General features: G+C 38.0%; 1 protein-coding gene across 6 annotated transcripts in view; it reads left to right on the top strand.

The window, feature by feature from the left end:
• The window catches only part of DLG5 (discs large MAGUK scaffold protein 5), a 103,225-nt gene that overhangs the window by 50,238 nt on the left and 35,734 nt on the right, over positions 1–17,253 (top strand). For all 6 annotated transcript variants that reach the window (XM_054163242.1, XM_054163239.1, XM_054163241.1 and 3 more), the window contains 5 exons: positions 1,782–1,947; positions 6,691–6,834; positions 9,463–9,646; positions 12,589–12,848; positions 16,755–17,067. In XM_054163242.1, coding sequence (XP_054019217.1) covers positions 1,782–1,947; positions 6,691–6,834; positions 9,463–9,646; positions 12,589–12,848; positions 16,755–17,067 — 1,067 coding nt within the window. The remainder of the gene's footprint in view (positions 1–1,781; positions 1,948–6,690; positions 6,835–9,462; positions 9,647–12,588; positions 12,849–16,754; positions 17,068–17,253) is intronic.

Below are 17,253 nucleotides of genomic sequence, written 5' to 3'. Positions count from 1 at the left end.
ACAAGTAGTTCTACTTAATAGTTGGAGGGAGATTTTTCATTGTGCACTACCTTCCAAAAAGCCAATCCTTCATCTCATTAGCATTTGATCAGATCAAATAACATAGTTTTAAGTTCTTCCTTAGAAAAGAAGTTATCAGAGAGCATTATTTTACTATTGCATTTTTTGTTTCTTCATTTTAAAAGTAGGCATAATAAAGACATATCCTAACAAGTTACTATGTGTGTCAACAACTTGTTTCAATTGTGTAATTATATAAACTTTTTCTTAGAATTTCTTTGTTGGGTAGAAAATAGTGATCTGTATACATTTAGTCCTTTAACTTTCACATCCGTGACCTATATTTTTGAGTTTACTCTCCCATGTCTGGGATTAAAATGAGTAGAACTAAAGTTACAGTTGAGTTCATTGTCAGCATGTTGTGCAACACTATACCAGACTCCTCTCTCAGGTGGAAGAAGACCTCTTTGTATTGGTATAGCTATCTGAGAGGACAGTAAGTATCATCGTTGAGCTCTGATATAAAGAAAGCTGAAAATTAAATGGTGTCACAAAGCTCTTCAATGTGTCACTACCCCTTGGAGGAAATTTGATGTGTGGTCCAGTTGGCTACAGTGACTGTAATTTGCTCATTTTAATGAGTGTTGATACAAATGAAGCCTATTTTTCATTATTTGTTGAGAAGTGAGATTTTTAACTTAATGTACTGGGCTCACAAGTTGCAACATGTGGAAACATGTGAATTAGGTTAAAATCAAAAGCTGACAGTAGCTCATATCAGAATAGTATGTTGCTAGATAAAGGAAGAGCTGTAGAGCCCCTGTGCTGTAGCGGTTTCTCTGCTATTGCTGGGGTGAATAGAATAGAATAGAATTAACCAGGTTGGAAAAGACCTTTGAGATCATCAAGTCCAACCCATCACCCAACACCATCTAATCAACTAAACCATGGCACCAAGTGCCTCATCCAGTTTCTTCTTAAACACTTCAAGTGATGGTGACTCCTCCACCTCCCTGGGCAGCCCATTCCAATCACTCTCTCTGTGAAAAACTTCTTCCTAACATCCAGCCTAAACCTCCCCTGGCACAGCCTGAGACTGTCCTCTTGTTCTGGACCTGGTTGCCTGTGAGAAGAGACCAACCCCCACCTGGCTACAACTTCCCTTCAGGTAGTTGTAGACAGCAATAAGGTCTCCTCTGAGCCTCCTCTTCTCTAGGCTAAGCAACCCCAGCTCCCTCAGCCTCTCCTCATAGGGCTTGTGCTCGAGACCTCTCACCAGCCTTGTTGCCCTTCTCTGGACACGTTCAAGTGTCTCAATATCCTTCTTAAATTGAGAACTGGACACAGTACTCAAGGTGTGGCCTGATGTGGAATTAACTTTTTTATTTTTAAAGCAAGAATATGGCTCTTTATTGCAAGTAACTTTGTGGCTGTGACTGCTGTTTCTGAGGTCTTTGCAATTGAGACTGCAAGTTTGCCTTTTGGACAACTTGTAAATTAATGAGTGAACAAGGTGCTTAACATGTGCAGAATGCAGACTTAACTTGAAATGCACATGGGGCCCTTCTGCTAGCATGGAATCTGACTGGAGTTACTCTTGTGTCAGCTCACTGGTGAAAACTTCCATGACTTGTTCAATTTCTGAACAAGATTGTATCATGAAAAAAAAAAAAAAGCCAAAACCCACAAAATTTTAAAAAAAGTAATTATTGTTAACTTGAGGAAGTTGTGTTGTTCTTTTGAGGAGTTCTCTGATTGCCAGATATTTTTGTCTTGGTCAGGTACGACTGGTAAACCATCATCTCCACCGCCTGTGACAGACACAAGACAGATGAGTGAGAAGCTGGAGACGATATTATATCAGCTCCGACAGGTAACTCGAGAGAGGGATGAGCTGCGCAAACAGCTTGCACTTTCATCTCCTGGATCAACTTTTGATGACTGCAGGTAAATAAAATTAAATGTAACATTTTAATTTAGTCCTTATTAATGTTTTCATGTGTCTTTACTCCTTCTTGCCTGTAAAGAAAACAGCAAGGATATTGCAATGTGTATTTGTTGCTAATAACCTACTTCAGCTTGGTAAGGTTTATGTACGTAGGTGACCACAGCCAGGTTTCAGAGCTGCCTGTGAATGTCTATTCCCACTTTCTCCAGCAATTTTGCACTGGGAATAAGAGGAGTAGGACTTATCTCTCTGTTCGGAGAAGAAAGCAAACAAGCTGTTTCAGCTTCTTGAGTTACTTTGAGGGAAGAGAAAGAAGACAGTGGCTCAAGCATTTACTGTTTTGAAAGCAAGAGAGAAGAGAGTGAATAATTCTGAATACTTGACTGGAGGACAGAAATTAGGAGAGGGAAAAAAACCTTCAGCTATTCTATGCTTCTGCAGAGAAAGAGGTTTGGACTTCTGGTGGGGGTTTGGAGTAAGTATTTTACAGGGAATACACTTTCTGATGGCATAGCATTAGCATCTTGAGAAAAAGGAACTCTCCTCAACTAGGAAGTTATGGGTGTTGCCAAACTGAAATAACATTCTGTAAGTCTGTTAATGGACAGCAGTGTTATGCAGCTCATTCAGATTTGAGGGGTTCAAAATTATGAAAATGGTATTCAGGGAGATTGAGTTAATTGTAGGTATGACTTTTATTGGGTAGGAAACGATTTATTTTAGAGGGTTAAAGATCTGCTAAAGTTCATACATGTGACTTCAGTTACACTGAGCCAGGTATTTCTTGCCTGCCGTAAGAGCATGTAAGAGAGGGGTTTTTGAACCTTGGAAAAAGTCTGTCTGAAATAAGAGAAAAGATCAGATTATCTGGGAATTGCTGCCATGATGCATAGCTTTTCTAAACTTCAGTGTTTTATTGTTGTTATTCGTATCTGTTACTTCATCAGCTCTATCTGTATGTGCTCAGGTGGTTAATTAAACTTTTGTCCTTATGAGAGAAGGTCAAGATTTGAATCAGTGAACTGGAATGGAGAGAATGTGGGCATTTTATTCACTCCTAGTCATTTTAATGCCCCCTTCCACCTCTCATGGGTTCTGAGTGCTGCTTTAAGAGCATTGTGTTTGAAGAATCTCCCAAGTGTTATAAGGGTGAGAGGAAAAGGTTTTCGGACATCAATGTCTTTTGCATAGCTTCCAGTTCTTATTTATGCAGGAGGATTTCTTACTTAAAGTCAGCAAAGCTTAAGCACTGAGGATTTACAGATTACAATAATGTTCTCATTAATCCAAGATGCTATTAATAAAGTTATGATGAGCTGTCTATTTTTTTTCTCTTTAGTTGTGAAGTCAGTCTTCTGCTGCCAGTGTAGGATTTGTATGTTGTGAAAAATATAAATGTTCACAGCTTAAAGAACAACTCCACAAAATAAACATTTTATTTGGGCAGTACTTGGACAGCAAATGTTAGATGAAGGATGCTGCCTTACAAACAAACCTTTGAAGAGTGGGAGATGAATAAAGTTTATTAATTGACATTGTTTTCCTTCAGTATCAAAGCAACCACTCCTCACATCCACACCTACGTTTTCAGAAAGTTTTCATGTGTCTTTGTTTTGGTTTGGTTTTACTACTTTTTGCATTCTTCATATAAAACTAATCTTCATCTTTCCAAGGGTCAGAGCCCATATGCTGCGAACTGTTACGTGAAAGCTGAAAGATTATTTTTCAGATGGTGACTTATTACCCAGAAATGGTTGTTGCTTTCCTGGCTGTGTATGCTGCTTTAACCATAGCCATACCAAACACAGGTGGTGTAGAGGCAAATCTTGACATGTCTCACAATGAAGTGCTTCAAAACAGTTGGAGCTTGCAGTGTAGTCATAAGCTGGGCCGTTTTCCAAAGTGAATGTTGACGAAGCCTAGCGCAGTGGAAGAGGAGTTACAGAAGTGAATTGTGATGTGCTGAATCAGATGGACGTGTGTCATCCTGCTGGACAGAAGTAGGATTGCTCATGCCATGCTTGTTTCTGTCACTTGACACTGACTGTATGTGTGCATGTGTTGTGGTGACTAAGCATGGATTTGACCAAATAATTGAGTGTGCTCAAGGTGTGCTTTATAGACTCAAAACTTGCTATTTTACTACTTATGTAGTAGTAGAAGAGAACTGCAATGCAGGTAAAACCTCTGAAAACTCTTTTGGAAGAGACTGTTTTATGCGTCATCTTTTGTTCTTGTTGTAATAGTAAATGATAACATTCTCAAGTTGTTGGGTGAGCTTCAAAGTTGGCGTGCCTCCATGTTGGATGCACCATTGGCATTACCTTTTGCATCAGCATCATATAAATGTAAATGTCAGTCCCATGGTGGTCTTGACTTATGCTCAGGATAATTCCCCTGAAGTAAAAGTGTTTTTTAGAGTTGTTATACGAGTGTCAAGAAAACAGTTGCACCTTTAACAGTAGCGTTTTAAATTTTGCTAACATATGAACCAATGCTTCCAAAATACTGACTGACACCTGTCCTTTATTGAAATCATACTTTTCTCTATTTTGTGAGGCATTTTAACAGAAAACTGTGGCGGTCTTACTTAAACAATAGTCAGTGACTATATGTGTTTGAATGAACTGCTTTGTAATTGTTTTGATTAGGTGTTTATTTCCTGTAGATGAGTTAGAATGTAGGATGTTACTGGTGGCATTGTTGTTCCTTTCTCACTGGGAAGGTAGGCTAACTTCTGTAGCTACCTACATGGTATTCATATGTTTACAGGAAGTTGTAGTTTTGTTGGTTTTGTGTGGTTTTTGGTTTTGTTGTCTAGAATATAACCTGGGTAATATAAATGCCTGTGTCTGATGCTAGATTGGTAGAACAAGTTTTCACTGTAGGTTTGAGATGGAGTCAGTAGTTACCCGTCAGAAAAAATTCATACACTGAAATATTTGCATGAATTTACATTTATGATTGTAAGCTTAATTTGAATGTGTGCTAATGGATCTCAGGAAGCATAATGCTTCAGCTGAGTGCTAAGCTGTTCTTCAATAAATGTCATTTTAATGACTCTGGTGGACAGATGGTGTCGACTTCAAATAATTTCACTCTAAAGTCTAATTTAAATCAGTACTTGGGGAGTTTAGTGAGTCTGTCAAGGGTGTGAGCATTTCAAATTGAGTTTTACTTACGCTAACTGGAGTTGTATTTTAAAAGAAAAAACACTGCAATAGTCGTAGTGGTGTCTGTAACACTCTATTAACTTACTACTTCTTTTGGTACCCCTGAGCAGTGAAGTTAAAAAATAAACCCTAAAAGATATCCTTCTAGATATGACTTGAATATTTGGTTCCTTTATATGAATGTAGCTTTAAGCTGTTGCTAAAGTCTTTCAGACAAAGAGGTTTGTGGGGTTTTTGTCTTTCCTGTTTTGTTTTGGTGGTTTGTTGTTGCTTTCATTTTGTTTTTGTTTGTTTGTGGTTTTTTTAAATGTTTTTGTCAGGAGGGCTTCACTGGGGAAAGGGAGAACGAGGCCTTACAATTGAATGCCTTGCTACTCAGCAACCCAAATGCAACTAGGCTGCTAAAAAGTACTTTCATATCTCCGAAAGCCTGTGAATCAGATGTGGATGACTTTCCCCCCCCCGCCCCAATTAGCAATTCTCACCACTGCAGCAGTGTGAAGTTTTTTTCATTTTGATTCAATTGCCAGCTGCATTTCAGTTCCAGAATCCATGTTGTTCAGGTTTTTTGTATGAAGCAAAGACATTTCTGATTGCTTTTCAGACTGTTTTTGCATTGAAGCTGTTTGGGAGGGAGAGAAGGAGAAAGACCTGCATAGCAGCGGTGAAAATACTATATGAGAATTAACTGTTAAAATTGGAAAGCAGTTGCTTTGTTTTGGGGTTGTTTTTGTGGATTTTTGGAGGGGGTTGGGTTTTTTTGTTGGTGTGTTTGTAGGTGGGGTATTTTGGGTTTCTTGGGTTTTGTTTTTGTTTTGGGTTTTTTTTCATTACCTGGGCCTGGGAGATGATGTGGGGACAGAGGTCAGAACTGTCATTTTGAAAGTAGAAAATTCAATGGTACAAAAAATTGGTGGGTCTCTAGAGGAGCAGCAATTTAGAGTGTCTTTTAGAAGCTTAGTGCTTCAAAACAAGAAGACATAATCCTGTTCTTGGAAGTCTTTTTCTCAATCCTAACCTCACATTGATTTTCACCACCCCCCACCCCCCACTCCCATAGGGAAGTATTGTCAGTCTTCCGGCTATTGCCTAGATGAGTAGTTTTTCCTACCCCAGGTCTCCATGTGCCTCCACTTGACTTTTGTAGCCTCTTTTCAGCCACAGTCACTGCAGCTCTGTGGTTTTTTTTTCTTGAGAGTTTTGACATCATAGTCCAGGAAAGTCAACCATACTATTATTGACTTGTTATTGTAGCAAGTGACAGTTCTACTCTGATAATACTGCTGCTCAGAAGAGAGGTACATGCATGCTTTACTGTTTTTGGCTGTCTTAGTGATAGGCAGAATTTTCTTATTGGAAAAAACCCTCAGATTTTGCATCTCAATGTAAAACTAGTATGTATTAAAGCCAGGGAATTTCTGCTTGGGGCTGCATCTTCATGTCAAGTGGTCCATATTTAAAGGATAAATACAACCTAAACAGCCAGTTGTGTGATTTTATTGGATAGAAATTTCCCAGAATTTTTCTTTTCTTTAGTAGCTGATGTTTCATACTGCTTTTCCATGCTAGGCCTAGTCCAAAACCAAATCACGATTATGAAAGACTGAAGATTCAGTGCATGAAGGCCATGTCAGACTTACAGTCTTTGCAGAATCAGCACACGAAGACACTAAAACGGTGTGAAGAAGCAGCAAAAGAGGCAGATTTTTATCAGTAAGTATTCATAAAGCTGTACAAGGTAAGAGTTTACCTGTCTTCACTAGATCATAAAGTATTAGAACATGGTAATCAAATTTTTAATTCTGTTTTTCAGCTCTAATTGCAAGGTTTATGTTTGCCTGCATCAGTTAAAATAGGTTTGCCTTGTTTGAAGTGATTAAGTATAGATTGCTTTTTTACCTTGAGGAATTTGAGATTGAAATCTTATGTCTTGATGGGACACTGACAAGGAAAGCATAGTTACTGACTTGTATTTACCATCTAGCAGTCTCACTGTTAGGCTGGAGAGGAGAATTTAATTTCAGAGAGTGTAATCCCCTCTTCTTTTTACATTGGTTGTGGTATCTCTCATGATGATTTGTGTAAGATTTAGTACAGGTTTAGAACAATTGTAACCGTTTATGAAAATGCCATATAATAGGGAGAAAATGGTGACTGTTTCTAGCATGTGTCTCTGTTTAGAAATTAGTTGTGGCTTACAAGTAGGAATTGGTATCCTTTGGTGAAAGGAAGGCAGCTCACAAGTAGAAATGCAGATAAATTCTTATAGTTTTGCATTTAAATCTACACTACAGATAAAGGGTATGGCTATAAAGTATGTCTAGTATTTTATTGGAGGATGCTTGTTCTGATATACCACTTTCACACACAACTCCTCAAGCCTTTAAATACAGGCATAATTTCATTACATTCTTCTTTCAAAACCTGAAAATAGGTTATTGATAGGTGCAGAAACAGTTAGCTGTGTGGCTTCTTTACAAAGAGCTTAATTCCTTCTTGACAGTTTTTGAGTAATTTAATGTGCTAATTGATCCAGTGCAAAGCATTAGTGTTCTGTACACTGTAGATGGATTTTTTTCTTTCAGAGCTGAATTACCTATGTCCATGCAGTGCTGATGTCAAATGACTGTATTCATCCTACAAAAGGAGTGTTTTGCTCACCTTCTTTAAGAGTTCTGTTGTTGAAACCATACTGTGTTAGACTCTGTTTCAGTATTTTTGTTATAGTATGAAAGGGTTTACCCTTTCATATCAGGAGAAAAACTGAGTTTTAAAAGATAGAGTGGTTGATTGAAATACTCAAATACACCCAGAATATAGGCATATTCCTCAGAGCCCAACAATCCAAGCTTCTGAAAAAGGATGTGTATATGCAAGTACAAACTTTTACATTTGCGCTTACTGCAGTCTAAAATTATCTGGTTAGAAGATCATATAGCCTATTTTATTTGATTAAGAGGTAGTTCTTTTTATTATAAGAGCTTTTTTACTTGGATTTGAATAATTCAGTTTTCTTCTGAAAACTTCAGGCTGACTGAAACTCACTGACAGAGTTTAGGTGCCCAAAACATGACCAAACACGCTGAAAGCCATGCATGCAATTCCCGATCATCCTATGACTAATTCTCTGGGTAAAGAAAGGAACCGAGTAGGCTACACTATTCAGATGCTATTTTCTCCTGCAGTAATTTTAAAATCTCCATGCTTTCAAAACCAAACCAAATTCCAAAGAATTTGAAATTTCCTGCAAAATCTGCTGCATAACAGCAGATTAATAAACTACTCATAAAGATTACATGTGTTCAATTGTGTGAATATAATTAGTCAAAAATGTTTAGCAGGCTGTTCTAATTTTAAGGAGACTTTAAAAAAACCCAAACAACTTTGGTTGTTCTGTGCAGAAAGGACTGATATTTCTCTTCATAAAGGAGATACACAATACCTTAAAATAGCAAGTAGTTCTGTTCATTGATGTGTGCTCTGTGGTGGTTTTTTTAATAAATGTGGACTTTAAACATTTTACCAGCACATGTGAGTGTTCACTCAGGATCATTCTGCACCACCAATGAAAATACTTGTCAGTATCCAAGTGTCATTCTGTTTGATCTGCAGCAGTAAAATGTACTCAATAGATTTTTCTGTTCTTTTTCAGCAGTGGTCTAGTGTAGTTTTGACCAACTACCTTGAATTATAATCTGAATTATATCCTCTTCAAGAGGCTCTCAGTTATTTAATTTTTAGTTGAAAGATTATTTCTTTAATTAACTTGCATAGCAAAGTTTGGGGCAACTTTGATAGCATTTTACCTGATTGAATGTAGTTTAAGCATACATGGTGTGTTTTTGCTGGTTGTGGGTTTTTTTAGTTTGTTTTCAAAACAATGACATACAAGAGGGTTTTTATAATTTTCATCTGTAATTTGGTTAGCCGCTGCTTAGCTCAAGAGAAAGTGAAGTGATAATTCCCATTACCTTCAGGATCATCTTATGCTCACATTACACCATTTGTGTTTGTCTGCTTTCTTTTAAAAAAGCTATGAAGTGGCCTTGATGGGTGGCATAAATCCATCACCTCTGATAATGTACTTTGAGTACTCTGTACTTTCACCTCTTTTCATACTTATGCTCCTCTTTGTTTCTGAGGTTTGGGTTGTTTTTTTTAGTTGGTTGGTTTGGTTTTTGTTTGTTTTGTTTTTCTTTAGATGCTTATAGTATTGAAATACATACAATGGAATCAGTTTCACCTGCTTTCTTGATAGGAAACTCATTCTTGAAATTAATTTGTCCAGAACTTTGTCCTTGTAAATTGGTCTCTAAGAGCACTTTTTGTGTGCTGTGACAGTACGTTACACAGTCGGCTCTTGAATGACCAGTCACAACTGAAGGAGGACATGGATACCTTGAAGAGGAAGAACACACAGTTGGTGCGAGAACATAACCACCTCCAGCAGTCGTGTGAGGAGATGAAGAGACTTCACGATGAGGATCAGAAAGAGATAACAGACCTGCGCAGCCAGCAGCAGCAGGTAAGCTGTAGCTTGTAGTGTACGTGCTAGAAGAATTGCATAAATTGATCATTTGAGAAGTCAATACAATTTTATCTTACTGATTTGTAAAGCATCCACCTTACATTTTACAGCTCTAGGGGAGAAAATGAAATTTTGGATGCTAATTGATTTTTCTGTATCTAACTGGAAAAAAGGAGGAGAGACAGAGATTTTTAGGTGATATTAATAAGTTTTGATGCAGAGATGAAAGAAATGCACACGAGGAAGATTGTATATGGATGGGTTTGGGTTTTGTAGGGGGTTTTTGTTTGTTTGTTTTGTTAAAGTGGGTGGACAGGCATAAAAAAATCTAGCTCAAAGTTGCAAAGTGATTAAAAAACCCAACTCTACTTCTAGGGTATTTTATAGAACAGGGCTAGCTTTAAACAGGCATTCTATGTTTGTGTGTTGGAAAGAATCATAGTAGAAAAATAAGCAACAGAGATGAGATTTGTTTGGTCTTGATTGGATTTGGGGTTTTTTGGTTTTGTTGTTTAAATTTATTCTGGTTGCACCATAAACGTTAGTGAAATAACTGAGTTTGCAGACCTTATTCAATGAGAGCAATGCTACAGGTTGATCAATGTTTTTGAACTTGGAACAAACAAACAAAAAACCACAAACTTTTCAGGACTGGAAGAGGTGGACTTTTCAGAACTGTATGTAACAGGCTATCTCCAGGCCAATGTTATTCACACAATCTGGGGAAAAAAAAGTAAGAGTAATAGGAGCAACTAGTCTTATCAGGTTCATGGTTCACCTGTGGAAAAGTCTAATCACTTAGAATAGTTACAGTAATGTGGAATGGTTAAACAGGCTGTCTTGGTTAACTGTGTGTAGGCTTATACGCAGGGCAAACTTGCAAGTCAAACATTAGGCTTCAGAAGCAAAACCTATGCAAACAAAAATAATTATTTCCTAGGGTAGGAGGGCAAAGGTCAAAGTAAGCTGGATGTGCTGAATGGTGCTTTAGGAGGTGCTTGAGAGGTAGTGCAAAGAGGGGTGAAGGTTTGTATTTCCTTTTGATTGCATTCTCTAACACTGTCTTTAGAGTTCTGCTGTGTAATGGCAAGTGGCTTGGTTCTGAAGATAACAGAAGTCCTTTGCTGTGTAAACCCAGGCAAATCACGTAATGGTTCCATGGCTCAGTTTCCCAATCTGCAAAGGGGGGATGTGAAACCTTCAAGAGAAGACTAATGTATTTTGAGGTTCTCTCCGGATGTTTGAAATTATCTGGGAGCACAGAAGAATACTGAAGTGTCATTGTCAGTATTTATTTAAAGAAATTCAGTCTTGTGTCAACATCTTCATTAATCCATTAAAGAAAACCATCTATGTGAGAAAGTTGAGTAGCTCCTGTTTGCAGCATGTCAGAGTGAATCATGGTGTCTTGATGGAGCACCAAGAGTCTTATCTTGTCTGAGTTATTTCTCATCTGAGTTAGTCTAACGCTGTTGATCCCTTTGATGTGGTGTTTTGTCATCAGGCCATAGCAAAACATAGCATACTGGTGTCCTCAAACAGCAACCCCTTTTGATCTGGCTAGTCTTTGTATGGGATTGTCATGGATTTGCTGTGCGGCAGCTGACCAGCTTAAGTATCTGCTGTGCTCACATGTGAAGTTTCTTCTTGTCATGGCTGGCTTCCATGGTCCAGCTGGGACTATTTACTTTTTTCTGAGACTGGGATTTTGAATTGGAGACTTTCCTTATTATGCTGCTTCCTGTTTATGGTGTTTCTGTCTTCCTCTGTCAAGTCTCTGTTAGCAAGTTTATGCTGAATTCCATCCAGTTTCTAGTACATTTGTCGTTCTTTAATTTAGTGTGTTTTCAGCAAAAAGTTATTCCATATATGTCTTAGACAGTGAGAAGTGGTTTGTTTCTGTTTGGATTTTCAAATACTTGGTTCTCAAACCTGTTTTCACAATGCTTTGGGAAGTAGTCTTCAGAAAAACAGCTCTCATGAGCAGCTTGAAGTCGTCATGTATTTTACACTTCATGTATGCCTATAGTTCATCATGTTTAACTTACCTGAAGTGGTTCAGTGAAGCTTGCAAGCTATTAATGAGTCCAGCTCTTTACAGGGTTTGCTGATGAATCCACTGAGGATAGGGATGTATGTGGAAATGCCAATGAGACTCTTCAAAGTGCAGCCTTGTTCCAGGACCACTTTATGAACAGTTACCTCACTGTTTTTACCTATCTTGGTTAGTTAAAGGAGACCAGCATTCAACTGAAGAACTTGGGTCTTTCTTACCTTGTCTGTGTAGAGAAGTGGTTTCCTTGGTAGTTATCTGCTAGCTATGGGCAGTAAGTAGCAAGCAAAAAGTAGGCAGTCTCTTCTGGTTGTCTGTCTTTTTAGTTTTCAGGCATCTGAGTGAAATTAATTTGAAATTAATTTGGTGGAAATTAATTTGAAACTAAGATTCAGGTCAGACTTTTTATTAATGTTTAGATGGATTTTCTCTTCCTGTTCATAGTTTTTTTTGATAGATTCAGGTCAGACTTTTTATTAATGTTTAGATGGATTTTTCTCTTCCTGTTCATAGGTTTTTCTGATAGCTCTTGAAACACAAACGTCTGTTTCGTTCTCAAATGTAATAGGTTATGTGTGTATAATGTTTTTAGGGTAGATTTTATTCTCTTGAAGTTTTATATTATTTAATCTGTTCGTGGAGGATACAGACAACCTGTCACAAATGCCACCTCGTGGTCATTTCCTAAATTACGGCTATCATCTTGATAATCAAATAGCAATTATCTCTTCAGATGTATTAATGCTAAGAGGAACAGTTAGAATGAAATAATAATCTTTGTTCTAATATTTCTTACATATTTTAAATCGATTTTATTGGACTGATATCTGAGTTTATTAATACTGTTTCTGGGGTTTTTTGTGTTGTTGTTTTTTTTTTTTTTCAGGTTATGAAGCAAAATGGATCATCAGAAATATTAAATAAACTTTATGATACAGCAATGGACAAGCTAGAGGGTGTGAAGAAGGATTATGATGCCCTAAGGAAACGGTACAATGAGAAGATTGCAAGTCACAATACAGATCTAAGCCGCCTAGAACAGGCTGAGGAGGAGAACAGACGTCTTCAGAAACAGATTGACATGTTAATGAAGCAAAGGGACACAGCAATACATTTTCAGCAGCAATACTCATCCTCTCTTAGAAGGTATAACCAAGTTTTGATACTTTTCAGGTATTCTCTCAAGGCAATAATGATTCTCATGTAGCATCTAGGTCCTGCACATAGATCGGGGCAATCCTAGATATCAGTACAGGCTGGAGGATGACACTGACAGGAGCTCTGCAGAAAAGGACTGGTGGGTGCTGGTGGATGAGCAGCTGTACATAAGCCAACAACGTGTGCTTGCAGCCCAGAAGGCCAATCACATCCTTGGCTGCATCAAAAGAAGTGTGGTCAGCAGATTGAGAGAGGTGATTGCCACTTTACCCTGGTCTGGTAAGACCACCCTGGAGTACCAGAACAAGAGGACACAGTCTCAGGCTGCGCCAGGGGAGATTCAGGCTGGATGTTAGAAAAAAGTTCTATACAGAAAGAGTGATTGCACATTGGAATGGGCTGCCTGGGGAGGTGGTGGAGTCGCCATCACTGGAGGTTTTTAGGAGAAGACTTGACGGGGTACTTGGTGCTGTGGGTTAGTTGCTTGGGCGGTGTTGGATTGGTTGATGGGTTGGACGCGATGATCTTGAAGGTCTCTTCCAACCTGGTTTATTCTATGTATTCTACTACGTCCAGCTCAGGAGCCCTCAACACAGGAAGGACATGGACCTGATGGAGTGGGTTGAGAGGGGGCCCACAAAGATGACTGGGGGGCTGGAACATGTCTGCTACAAGGACAGGCTGAGGGAGCTGGGATTTGTTCAGCATGCAGAAAAAAAGGCTCTGGAGAGACCTAGTAGTGGCCTTCCAGTATCTGAAAGGGGGCCTTCAAGAAGGCTGGAGAGAGACTGTTTACAAAGGCCTGTGGTGACAGGACAAGGGTGGATGTCAGGAAGAAATTCTTTATCATGAGGGTGGTGGAACATTGGAACAGGTTCCCCAGGGAGATAGTTGAGGCCCTGTCCTTGGAGATATTTACAGTCAAGCTCAACAAGGCTGTGTGAGCAACCTGATGCAGTGGAGGATGTCCCTGCTCACTATAGGTGGATTAGAATAGATGATCTGGGAGGTCTCTTCCAAGCCTAACCATACTATGATTCTATGATCTTCCTTTCTCTTTGGTAAAATCACAAATACTTCCTAACACCACCTTCAAAACTTTTTTTCTCTAGTGTATGTTGTCTTGGTGTGATAAATAGGTGTTTCCAGTTAAGAATATTTATTTTACTAAATTTTTTTGAGGGGGAAAGATGGGTTATTTTGAGAAAAGGATTTCCTAACTGGGGTTTTGGGAATTATATAAGGAATTTTAACCATTGTTTAGGTCATGTGAAAAAGGGATATTCTGCATTTCAAACTATGTATATTCTTAGTTGTAGACATAGGAGTCAAATACTCCCAAAGTTTTGTTAAACCTTATACTTAGTGTTCCAAACTAACTCCTTAATGGGTGGTGAGCTTGTCAACATACATATCTTCATATAAATATAAAACCCCAGGTCAGTTAGAGGATGTAATTTCTGAAAGGTGTTTAATAAATGAAGATATTCTCAAATGTAAGTTTTTATAATGACATAAGAATTGCAGACTATGTGCAACTCCTGAGACAGTGCTTCAGGCTGGCAGCAAAGTTCACTGGAGGCAGATGTCTGGGAAGCCCTGAGAGTGCCAAAACAGAAGGGCACAGGTACCATGTCACACCACGTTTAAGCTCTCTCCACGCCTTAACTAAACCTAGACAGTTAAACATATGTATATTAACCAAATATGTTAATATACCTAGGGACTCCAAAGAGCATCCACGGGTGTGTTGATTGTGTTTTCAGTGACATCAGTTTGGGATAATACACAACTCCCACAAAAGTGTTGGGTTTTCCACACAGCCCCACATTCATACCCTTTTAGCATTTGAAAAAGGGTGAGATTGAGCATAGAGAATTTACACATGAATAGCATGTACGTAGCATGAATAGCAAGTACTTAGTTGTGATATATCTTAATCAATTTACAGGAAAATATGGGTAGTAATAGAATAAATTATGTAATTTAAGTTGATCTGGATTCCTGAAAGTGAGGGAAAGCCTCATGTATACCACAAGAAACACTGCAACAATGATGATGCATGTAGGAGCTTTCGATTTGTATATGGCTTTGTCATTCAGGTCTCCTTGAGAGGGCGTGTGTGGTTTGATACTGACAAGAGGTTAGTGTTAAGAATTTAATGGAAGATACTCATATTCCTGTGAACCAGTGATTAAACTAAATTAATATAATTTCAGGCATGTTTGCATTTTAATCACTTTGCTTTGCTTCTGGACTTGTTTTTTACTTGTTCGTATTTATGGGAACATCTTTTTGTATTGTATTCATACCCCTTCTTCATAACCAAACCCGTGTTTCTCTGGGTGACTACCGAGAAAGGTTTAAGACTTACTTCAGATGTGTATATCTCTCAGAATGTAAGACTTAACAAACTTGTAGTTTGAGGATGAATAGGTTATAAATTATGGGACTAATTTTTAAAACTAGTATCCCCTCTCCCCTGTATCTTCCTAATGTTGCTTTTGATTAGACCTCCAAATATTCTGTAGATGTCCCACACGTTCTCATGTGGTGATGGGTTTTGGCATAATCTCTTAAATTTCTGATATCTCCTCGTACTTCTCCTGTAGAATATTCTTTGTGTCTTCATGCTTATAACTCTGCAAAGAAAAAAAAATAAAAATTCCAGCTTCTAGTATCCTAGATCTTCTGTACTGCCAGCCTAATCATCTCTTAAACTGGAGATTTTCCTGAACGGAAGCAAGTAGGGTGATGGTTTTGAAATTGCTGGCAGATGCCTCAGTGAAGTAGTGGAAATACTCTGAATGCACTGAAGCTTTCAAGAATATCTTTGAAATTGGGGTGACAGCACTATATCTTGGGAAAGGTCTGGCAATTTGCTGGAGTAAACAAATTTTATTTTTAAAGTTTGAGTGGAGAGTATGTTAGAGAACAATATCTACTGGGCTTTGTGTGCACCTGGAATTTGGATAACTACGCAAGTCCCGTAAAGTTAAGTACAGTGTTTTTTACATGAGTGGCATTTACTTGTGAGTTCTAGGGAAAACATATAAGGAAATCAGTGTCCATTATGTTCTGTTCATTGGAGAAGTTGCTTTTCAAACCTGATTCTGAACTTGTGTGTGGAATTATGTTCACAAATTTAAGAATGTTTTGTCAATATAAATATTGAAGTTACTACTTATAAATTAATATCAACTTTCAATGATTTTTTTTTTAGATTGGTTGTAGTGATAAAATGCATATTTTTAATCTGTGAACTGTTGAAACTAATTTTTAAAAATGCCTAGATGTTTTGCATTTCAGTTTTGCTGGATGACCTACCAATGAAAACAAACAGTAATGTTTGAATTACCTGAGTTTTAGTTCCATTGCCTGCATTTTTACTGTAAATTTGTTTGTTTGGGATTTTTTTGTCCTCTAACCTACCTGTTACCAATATTGTGGCATATTTGAGCATGTGGAAATTGTTCTGCTTTTTCCAGTTTCTGTATTAGTGTCCCTTCTTCCAGTATGTTTGAGACTCTGTGCTAGGAAAAGGAATTAACTTGTAAAATAAGCAGAGCTCATCTCACAAAGTAAACTTGTGCTATTAAATGATGCAAACATTCTGTATTTCTTTTAGAGCAATTTGTTAAAAATTTACTTTTAATTCTAAACTATTTCTAACAATGTTTATGTTTCAGTTCCTTGGAAAGGTTCTCTGAAGTGAAATGTCCTTGTGTTTTGAAGTGTCACTAGTATTTTGCAGCACTTAAAGTACATTGTCTAAGAAGTCCTCTGCAATTGTATTTAACCAGTGGATACATTTGATTATCCAGCCAGATCCTTGATGTACGTAAAAGGAAAACTAGGAGCAGGTGTCTTATTGGTGTTTCTGCTTGCTTTCAGATTTGAATCGGTACAGCAGGAACTAAGCAATGCCACAACACAGAACAAAGAGTTGCAGAGAGAGATGGAGCGATTGCAGTCAGAGGTGACAAGGTTCAAAACAATGCAGCTGAAAGCAACAAAGGATGCAGAAAAATACAAGGAAGAAAGGGATTCAGTTTTCAATGAGTACCGCCTCATAATGAGTGAGAGAGATCAAGTAATCAAAGAGGTAGATAAGCTTCAAACAGAGCTGGAGCTTGCAGAGTCCAAACTGAAGAACACCTCTTCTGAGAAGCGAGTGGCTAGTGAAGAGATGGAAGCTTTAAGACAGGTATTAACCTTCTGCTACAGTAGTGAAATGAAATAAGTGCACACTGTTGATTCAACAATCACAAATGTGTGATTGATTAATGGAAAATAGGAATGCACTGCAAAGAGGAATATGTGCTGGTGTCCTTTCTCCTATCAATTTATTAAATTTCTATGTTTGAGTAGAGTACCTGTCAGTTGAAATTTG

This window comes from Dryobates pubescens, chromosome 8 (assembly GCF_014839835.1).
Source record: "Dryobates pubescens isolate bDryPub1 chromosome 8, bDryPub1.pri, whole genome shotgun sequence".
NCBI classification, from domain to species: Eukaryota; Metazoa; Chordata; class Aves; order Piciformes; family Picidae; genus Dryobates; species Dryobates pubescens.
The sequence above is the reverse complement of the archived record's forward strand: the minus strand, read 5'-3'. Positions and strand labels throughout refer to the sequence as shown.